General features: G+C 39.2%; 1 protein-coding gene across 3 annotated transcripts in view; it reads right to left on the bottom strand.

Moving 5' to 3' along the window:
* Positions 1 to 2,084: 2,084 nt before the first annotated feature.
* The window catches only part of SLC39A8 (solute carrier family 39 member 8), an 85,571-nt gene continuing 77,812 nt past the window's right edge, over positions 2,085 to 9,843 (bottom strand). For 2 of the 3 annotated variants that reach the window (XM_009207261.3, XM_031664403.1), the window contains exon 9: positions 6,025 to 7,550. In XM_009207261.3, coding sequence (XP_009205525.1) covers positions 7,401 to 7,550 — 150 coding nt within the window. In that variant the 3' untranslated portion in view covers positions 6,025 to 7,400. Of the gene's footprint in view, positions 4,090 to 6,024; positions 7,551 to 9,843 lie in introns of those variants that run through there. The other variant, XM_017958888.3, reaches the window with a different exon arrangement.

The raw sequence follows: 9,843 nt of genomic DNA, 5'->3' as shown, positions 1-9,843 counted from the left end.
GAACTGGAACCAAGGACAACACAACAACTCTCTCCATCCAGTCCCCATAGCTTCTACTCCTTTCTCAGCACCCATCTCATTTTCCCAGGTTTCCCCTTGTGCCAGGAACATGACCACCAGCAGCTCTGGTGTCAAATACAAGAGGCAAGAGCTTTGGCTCTCCACATCCTTAGAAGTTTCTGTGTAAAGATTACAATTGACCCAGACTGGGTGACTTGCCCAGCTTGTGGCTAACTGGTGAGGTTAAGTGCATTGGTTGACAATCTTCAGTAGCGGTTGGGAGAAACCAGTTTCTAAAAGAAAGAGTGAAGCTTTTACATGGAGAAGTGCAGAAGTCAAGGTAGGCAGGCACTATCAACAGAAGTGCATTGCTCCAAACATATCCAAACATAATACCACTTTCACCAGTTTTGTCACCACAAAGTAACAGGACAACCAGCTCCTAACTTATACAATGTCATCTTTATGACTATTCTAAAATGCTTTGAACTTTTTCATCTTAAAACACCAAAGGATCGCTATGACAGTGCAGGTGCTTTTTCTCACATGCATCCTTCTACAAAATGCTTAGACATGATTTCTGAGACTTACTTTTCACAAATTAAAAGATTTTTTCATGGAGACACAAAAGATACAAAAAGTAGAAAGATCCACATGAAGCACCTTCCTCCAGTTTCTAAGGCTTCTAAAATCAATGTTTCCCAGTTCATTAACAAGCTCGTACATAATTGTTAGAGTAACACCATTAAAGTTAGCACATATAATGACTCCCAAGGAAAAAACATTGTCTAAATATAAGCATCGCTGTGAATGAATGGAATGTCTCAGCAATATGGTCACAAGCAGCCGTCCCGGTGTTCTCACTCAGATATTCCACGTAACACTTCATAGTATGCTTTAAGTGAGGGAATGTGACCTATAGATACATCTACATGAGAAAGATTCCCATAGGGCATAAACAGTTCAATAAACAATCATAAAAATGTATTCATTCTTCCCCATCTAGAAATCTATGTCTTTATTTAAAAATACGTGATGATTGATGCTTAAGGACGTGTTGTCAGACAGTTGGTTACAGTCTTTTATCTAGTCAAAAGATTCTTATCTGCCAGAAATGTGATAAGTCCACTTATAACTAGTCTCTCAAAATATCCTAGATATTTTTCTCTGTATGCATAGTTATTCGTACAAATTAATCTAACCCAATTCCATCTTGGTTACCCTAAAACATTTAATGATAATGACTTCTTATCATCTTTCATCCCCATAAATTTTCTCCTTGCTTTCAGTGAGTAGCAACTTCACTCCCATCTACCTACTTGTAGTGTATTCTTTCTCCTGCCAAATTCACACAGTCACCTCCTCTTCCAGAATAAGACATTTACTGCTGATCAATCACAGCCACAAAGGAAACAAACAACCGCCATGCTCAAATGAGGATAAGGTGAGGCAGGTCCAATAATTTACAAAGGGACTAGTTACAAACATGCAAGTGGGGTACAGGGAAATCACAAGTGATGCTACATGAATGCAGGGCTGAAGACAGCAGAGCTGTTACTACCCCTAGGCCAAAGGGACAGAGAGATAGCGGGCACCAAAACCAAAGGAGAGGAATCCACAGGCAGATGCTGACCCAGCAACTGTTTTTTAGATGAACTAGGTACAGAAATTGAGAATAAGCATTTATAAACTTCAACAGCAATTCCATAGAATAATTGTGTCTAATAAAAAATGAGGTTTATCTAATAATAAAAATAGGGTTGGATTTTCTATGTCTTTTTTTTTCCCCCCCGAGATGGAGTCTTGTTCTGTTACCCATGCTAAAGTGCAGAGACATGATCTTGGCTCACTGCAACCTCTGCCTCCTAAGTTCAGTTCTTCTGCCTCAGCCTCCTGAGTAACTGGGATTACAGGTGACTGCCACCACCCCCAGCTAATTTTTTCTTTTTTTTTTTAAGTAGAGAGGGGGTTTCACTGTGTTGGCCAGGCTGGTCTCAAACTCCTGACCTCGTGATCTGCCCACCTCAGCCTCCCAAAGTGCTGAGATTACAAGCACGAGCCACCACACCTGGCCTATATCTTTATTTTTAATTGTATTTAATTTTTCTAGTAATTTCTTTCAATTCTATCTATTTACAGAAGTGCCAGCTATTGATAAATTGGAAATAAGGAAAACATGCTGGGCCTTCACCACAGATATTTTAAGAAGCTTTTCTCTGGAGCAGGCCTTCTTGAGCAAAACAGGCAGCCCAAGGATACCCAATAGGAGGATAGTCAAGGAAATCGATACTCTATCCTTTCTCTCCTCACTTCCTCCAGTCTCTTGTTGAAGTTCTCCATTTGGCTATACCCATTGAGGTCCATGTGGGTCAGTCTCTGGGGAAGGATACAGAAGGGGTAGAGAGTGGATCCCCACCCCGTACAGTTGAAAAGTCTATATCCCCAACATAGCAAATGCACGAAGTCCCATCACCACAGAATGATGTCATTTGTCACAGAGTAATGTCTCCCTGTGCCACTTATCAGCTTACTGCTGCTGAACTCCAGATTCACTCTAAATACATGCTCTGTCATAATGAATAGAATTCCTTTAGCACCCATCCATTACAGTGAGCAGGATATTGAGCTGTCTCAGTAGAGGGCGCTGGAGGGATACTGCAAGAGGAAGGGGCTCTCCTGCTGTTTGCAGCTGCTGCAAGAGGTCAGCAGTGTGGGTGGGAGGGCTTTGATCATGGTCTTGCCTGGCTGCAGCCCTGAGCATGTGGTTCCTTTGCAACTTCTCACCTGCAGACTGGCCTAGTATTAAAAATAGAACCCATTTCACAGGCTTGTTGTAAGTACTAATTTTTAAAGGGCAGATATAATCAGTATATTAACATGCAGTTCTCACAGGGGTAACTAAACAACTTTAATTTTGTTCCTCATTGTCCTTGTAAGTCTTCTTGGGGGAGAAGGACTGGCTAGCCCTTCTCCTACCCCTGGATGAAACTTGGGGTGGCACAATGGCTATTCTGACACAGGACTTTGGGGGAATATAAAATCCTACAATCACTTGAAGACACATAGTCTCAAGTCAATTATAGAAAGTGTCCAATCCAATGCATCAATCCGTAATTCAATTTGTATTCAAAGGTAAGACTTCTGAGAAGGAATCCTTCTATTTCCTCACTCTCCACTGTTCGCTAATTGGCTTTTGGCCCCTCCAGGGTTAAGTGCTTAGATGAAGGAAAGAAAAGAGGGGATAAAAACGTTCATACTTGACAGATACTGTCAAAATGTGGCTTAATGCTGTCTGACAAATGCTTAAGACTAACCATTCTCTTATAGGCACTTTTGGGATTCTTCAGAGGGGCTCCTGCCAAGTGATGTAATCTAGTTCTCCAATTGCCCCACATGACTTAGTCCTTGGTTTTCCAGAAGTCCACTCAGTACTGACCTTCTTCTATTTTCAAGATAGCACCCCTCTTACACAAGATTTTAAATTGTTCCAAACCAGATCTTATACACCACTCGGCTCACACTAGACCAAGGGAATATCCAACTACCCTTTGTCCCAACAAACTCTAGGACTGAAGGTCAAGCTGAGGTAGCAACAACTCTCCTCACTTCACCTGCAAAGGCACTTTGCAGCCCTCCTCGGAGCCTCTCTATTTCCTGGAAGTCAGACACCATCCGCAGTGTCTGTGAGGTCTGCTAATGGAGCTTGCCACAAAATACAGACCGAAACAAGTTTTATAAACTTCCTCAGCTTTTTGAGAGAAGGAAGAATTTCCTTTTTGAATTCTTCCAAGATTTCCATAACTTTTCATCTTTATTTTTCTTTCCTATGACCCCTAAGCAAACATCCTGCTGGTGACCATAAGCATGGCAATAAATTATCCACGTGTTGCCTCACTGGGGTTTTACTACTAGTTGGTCTATACTATTGTGGGGATAACATGCACAGTCACTGCAGAAGGAATTAAGCCATTGTATAAACTTTAAAACATGCAAGCCCTACCCATTAAAATTGTTCCTTGGTATTCTTACCGTATATATCCAAAGTAAATGAAGTTGAGATTTGATGTCACCAGTAGCCCATTTAATTATCTACAAGAATCAGATGATAAACTATTCAGATCCAACTTTTCTTGTACTGACTAGCTATAATAACCCACATGGGGCAGGGGGAGAAATAAGTGGCTTTTTACATTTATTTTTGCCAGTATGTGCTAATAGTACTTAGTTTCATAGTTCTGGATATGGCTCCAGTAATCAGAAGAGCTTTAAAGAGAAAGATCAAAGTCCATAGAAAAAGAGTTTTGTTTCCATTTCCTTAGAATTTAGATCATCCTGTGAAAAACATAGGATTTCTTCAAGGTAAATAAATACTACTCGCAAGAGGTTAAGACAGAGAAACTATAAAGACAAGTAGTACAAGTGTGTAAAGAATAATACTGGTTATTAGGCAAAACTGCTGAGACGGACCAGTAGAATTAAAATTGTTAAAGTGACAAGGGATTGATCTGAAACAAGTCATGAGAATCCCTACAAAAAGCAGTTCCGTAAACTGGCTGCATAAGAACCATCTGGAGTCATAAGCTTCTGAATTAAACTGATACAAGCCTGTCTGTACCTGAGACAGCCGACATCCATTCGGGGCTTCTTTCCAGTAAGAGAAATCTGATTTTATTGCTGGTAGTGTATCCAGCTGAAAGCAATGTTTCTCAGCGTCTCCTGAAGATTGGTATGGCCATGTGATTAATACTGGTAATTGAATACAAGTGGAGATTGTTGGAGGCTCCTTAAAGTGGGATGAAGAGCTGGGTGTGAACTTTTTGCCTTTCTACCCATTACTCCTTCTGGCTATGTAGAATTTAGACCTTAAGGCTGAATCTCTAGCAACCACCTTAGAGCATGAAGCAATCTTCAAGGTGGGAGTCACAAGCTAAAGATGGCAGAGCTGACAGATCAAAGGAGTCTGGGTTCCCAACCACCATGGAACTGCCATGCCAGTCCTGCACTGCTCCTTCCACACTTTTATAAGAAGGAAAGTAAACCTAACATAGATAATCCCCTGTTATCATACACCATCGAATCCTAAACACAGTGCTACTGGCATTTTCTTAGCATTACCAGATTGCAACAGATGATTTTCATATTCAGGCACGTATAACTACCTTCACAATGCTACTCGGCTGTCGGTGATTACAGCATACCATTTGGGGAAATGCATGTCTTAGAATTAATGAAACAGGTATTTGAAGTCTTCAGTTTATCCAGCTGCCTTAGCTTGCCTGAAATCTTACTCATTAACTCACTGATTCTGGGAACATCCAGAATTGGAAATTTCCAATATGGAAGAGAAATGGCCATGAGAGAATGCCTTGTGCATACCCGGCACAGAAAGGAAGCTAAGGAAAAGCAATCCAACACAGACATTGCCACCCACAGTTGTGTGGAAGGCAAAGTATCAGTGAGAAAGCAGCTGTAGTAACATCAGTGTTGGAGAATCTTATTTATTATAGGGTTAAGAACCTCTTTACTGTAATGGACCTTAAATGAACACAGAAGTCTGGTCTCCAAAGTGAGACCTAAAGGAAGATGATGCCAACCAGAGTATGGAGGACAGACTGGCAGTTAATGTTCCCCTGGCACAGGCCATCAGTAATCAGCTGTTGATACACCTATGTTAACTGTCTGGTAAACTCGTGGTGCTGTTTTGGCTCTTCTCAACTAGTTCACTTTTTAAAACTTTAAGCACCTCATTAAAGAAACCCTTTTAGATGTGGTAAATCAGAAACAGTCTACTAGGTAGGGCCCTACTAAGCAATGAGAAATCATCATACTACTATTCAGGGACTATTAAAATAGTGGACTCTCGGGTTGGCCATGCTAAGCAACTGGTATAGAAATAAGCCATGGCAGGGTTAGATTTGCAGTTTGAGCACATCACTGATTTCCTATTTATATCTTTCCCCCATAATACCAGATACATGGTAGTCACTCAACAGGACCCATATTAAATAACAAATGACACAATGCATGGTTTCAAAAGGTGTTTACTATTTGGTCAAACAATTTTTAATTGGAGTTCATAAAGTGAAATATATACTAAAATATATATTAAATATTCACCAAATCCGCATTGCTGCTACGTGAAAACATTTTTTGGTCTGTTGGAAAATGTAATTCCTGAGATCATTGTTGGGCTTTGTCCATCATTTTCCTCACCATCAAATCATCTTTCCTTAAGTGACTTGGGAGTGTGAATCTAAGATGTTCAATTTTAGACCAATTTTCTCTATCTTCTAAATGAGTAAACAGGCTCTATCTTTTATAAAAGGTAGAAAAATAACCATGGTGTGCTAATTTTTTTCAAGGTATACCATATGGAAAAGTGTAGGCTGAACACAAAAGAAGTCTTTTCTGAACGGCTCTCGATCACACATAAGGAACATATGTTTTCCAGTTAATCAGTCCTTGATGTACAGCAGTCCAGCTGTTGTTTTGCATTTATTAAAATATTCTCTGCTAAATAATTATGTTCGTCTTTAAAAGTAAATTGCATAAAATTACATCCAATTTCTTGCTCTAAACCAACATATTCTTCACCTTCACAAAGCAAACACATGGTGCACTGAAACTGAGGTGTTACCAGCTTTACATACTGTTCTGCCATTTGTGAGGGGTGCAACCACAACATAAGTCAGAAAAAAAGCTATCCAGCTTTTCGTGAATCTGGTGAAGTTTACACTTAGCGATAAGTCTCTAAGCCTGAACTTAGCAGGGCTAGCAAAACTTTATTAATTTCCTAACTCCTATTATTTTAGAACGGTTTTCAAAATAATCCTGTAAGTTCCTAATTGAAATACAAAACAGAACAAAAAGTTGTGAGAAATCTTTTTTTCTTTGGCTCTTTAAAGACTTGGAATCATTTATATTAGTGTTGCATACATTTTACCTTCTACATTTTGATGTACTTGCTCTTGAAAGCACTAGAACAAATTAATTGAAATAAAACCTCTCTGAAACCACTTGAACCTTTGATCCTACCATAGAGTTTTAAAGGCTTTCAAGAGGTAACTTGTATTTTCCCGAGTCTGAGTGTCTACATGATTATAGAATGCATGTCTCTTGCTTCATGGTGATATCCAGTATGCATGAAATACTGAAAAATAGGCATTTCCCAAAGATTCCTATATACCAGGCATCTCCGACTGACACTGAAAACCTTCTGAAGCATTTTTAACAACAAATAATGGACTATTTCACAGACTGACACCAATAATTAGTTTTCTTGACCTACAGTTGAAAGCAAAATTATCTTTTTAACTAAATAGGATCAGCTTCAAAATCCCTTTTGGAGATGTTTTTATCTATTAAATGCCTTTATTAACAACACCATCTTCCATTTTCTATTACTCCAATTCGATTTCTCCTGCATACAAGGTAATGAGCAGAATGGCTGTGAATCCAGTTAACATTCCAGCATTCTGAATCATGAAGAAGGTGAAATCGGTTTTTCTTCCAGTTACCTTTTCTCTCAGCATATCATTCATCTCTGGAAACTAGAAGACAGATATATTGTTAGATAATTGTTGCCATCTTGTGGCAAACCACAAAACAGTCACTTAGAGGCATACCTCAGAGATAGTGTGGGTCTGGTTCCAGAACAGTGTGATAAAGCAAACATCTCAATAAAGTAAGTTACATGAATTCTCGGGTTTCCCAGTGCATACAATAGATATAGTTGCATTATACTGTAGACTATTAAGTGTACAATAGCATAATATCTAAAAAGGCAATGTATATACCAGAATTTTAAAAAATACCTTATTGCTAAAAAATGCTACCAATCATTCGAGCTTTCGGTAAGTTGTAATCTTTTTCCTGGTGGAGTCTCGACTCCATCTTGATGGCTGCTGACTGATTAGAGTAGTGGTTGCTGAAGATGGGACTGGCTGTGAAAATGTCTTAAAATAAGGCAACAATGACATTTGCAACATCAATTTATTATTTCTTTCATGAAAGATTTCTCTGTAGTGTGCAATGCTGTTTGACTGCATTTTACCCACAGTAGAACTTATTTCCAAATTGGAGGCAATCCTCTCAAACTCTGTCCCTGTTTTATAAACTCTGTTTGTAGAATATTCTAATTCCTTTGATGTCATTTCAGCAATGTTCACCAGGAATAGATTCTGTCTCAAGAAATCACTGTTTGTTCCTCCATAAGAAGCAACCCTTCATTCATTCTAGTTTAATCATGAGATTGCAGCAATTCAGTCCCATCTTCAGTCTCCTTTATTCTAGTTATCTTGCCATTTCCACTACCTCTGCAGTTGCTTCCTTCCCTGAACACCTCAAAGTCATCCATGAGTGTTGAAATCAGCTTCTTTCCAATTTCTGTTAATGTGGATATTTTGACTCCTCCCACAAATCACAAATGTTCTTAATATCATCTAGAATGATGAGTCCTTTCTAGAAAGTTTTCAAGTTACTTTGTCCAGATTCATCAGAGGAATCACTATCTACAGCAACTATAGACTTACAGATTATTCTGAAAAAATACGATTTGTAGGCCCAAACTACTCCATGGACTGATCCATGGACTGCGGAATAGATGCTGTGTTAGCAAGCACAACAACAACATTCATCTCCTTGTACATCTCCGTAAGAGCTCTTAGGTGACTTGATGCACTGTCCATGAGCAGTAATGTTTTGAAAGGAATTTATTTTCTTTTTCTGAGCAGTAGGTCCTAACAGTGGGTTTAAAATATTTACTAAACCATGCTGTAAATAGATGTGTTATCATCCAGGCTGTGTTGTTCCATTTCTAGAGCACAGAGTAGATTCAGCATCATTCCTAAGGCCCCTAGGATTTGGGGAGTGGTAAATGATCATTGGCCTCAACTTAAAGTTACCAGCTGCATTAGTCCCTAGTAAGACAGTCAGCCTGTCCTTTGAAGATTTGAAACCAGTCATTGACTTCTTCTCTCTAGTGTGGAAAGTCCTGGATGGCATGTTCTTCTAACAGAAGGCTGTTTCAGCTACACTGAAAATCTATTAGTTTAGAGTAGCCACCTTCATCAGTGATCTTAGATCTTCCGGATAACTTTCTGCAGCTTCCCATCAGCACTTGCGGCTTCACCTGGCACTTTTATGTCACAGAGATGGCTTCTTTCTTAAACCTAATGAACACACCTCTGCTAACGTCCAGTTTTTCTTCCGCAGTTTCTTTACTTCTGTAAGCCATCATAGAGCTGAAGAGAGTTATTCCTTGCTCTGAAATAGGCTATTGCTTATGGGAACATTGTAGCTGCTTTGATCTTCTATCCATACCATTTAAATTTTATTCATGTCAGCAATAGGCTGTTTTGCTTTCTTATTATTTGTGTGTTCGCTGGAGTAGGATTTTTAATTTCCTTCATCAATCCTTTCTTCGCAGTCACAACCGGGCTATTTGGCACACAAAGTCTAGCTTTTGGCCTGCCTTGGGTTTCAACATGCCCTCCTCACTAAGCTTAATCATTTTGGCCTGTGATTTAATATGATAGATGTGCAGCTCTTCCTTTCACTTGAACACTTAGAGGCCACTGTAGGATTATTAATTGGTGTAATTTCAACATTGTTGTGTGTCAGGGAATAGGGAGGCCCAAGGAGAGGGAGATGGGAGAATGGCTGATTAGGGAGCAGGCAGAACACACACAACATTTGTCAATTAAGTTCACCATTCTATACGAATGTGGTTCATGGCACCCTGAAACATAATAGTAACATCATAGATCATTGATCACAAATCGCTAAAACAGATATCATAATAATAATGAAAAGGTTTGAAATATTTCAAAAATTAACAAAATG

This window comes from Papio anubis, chromosome 3, assembly GCF_008728515.1.
Source record: "Papio anubis isolate 15944 chromosome 3, Panubis1.0, whole genome shotgun sequence".
Classification (NCBI taxonomy): domain Eukaryota; kingdom Metazoa; phylum Chordata; class Mammalia; order Primates; family Cercopithecidae; genus Papio; species Papio anubis.
This window is presented reverse-complemented; position numbering and strand designations above follow the sequence as displayed.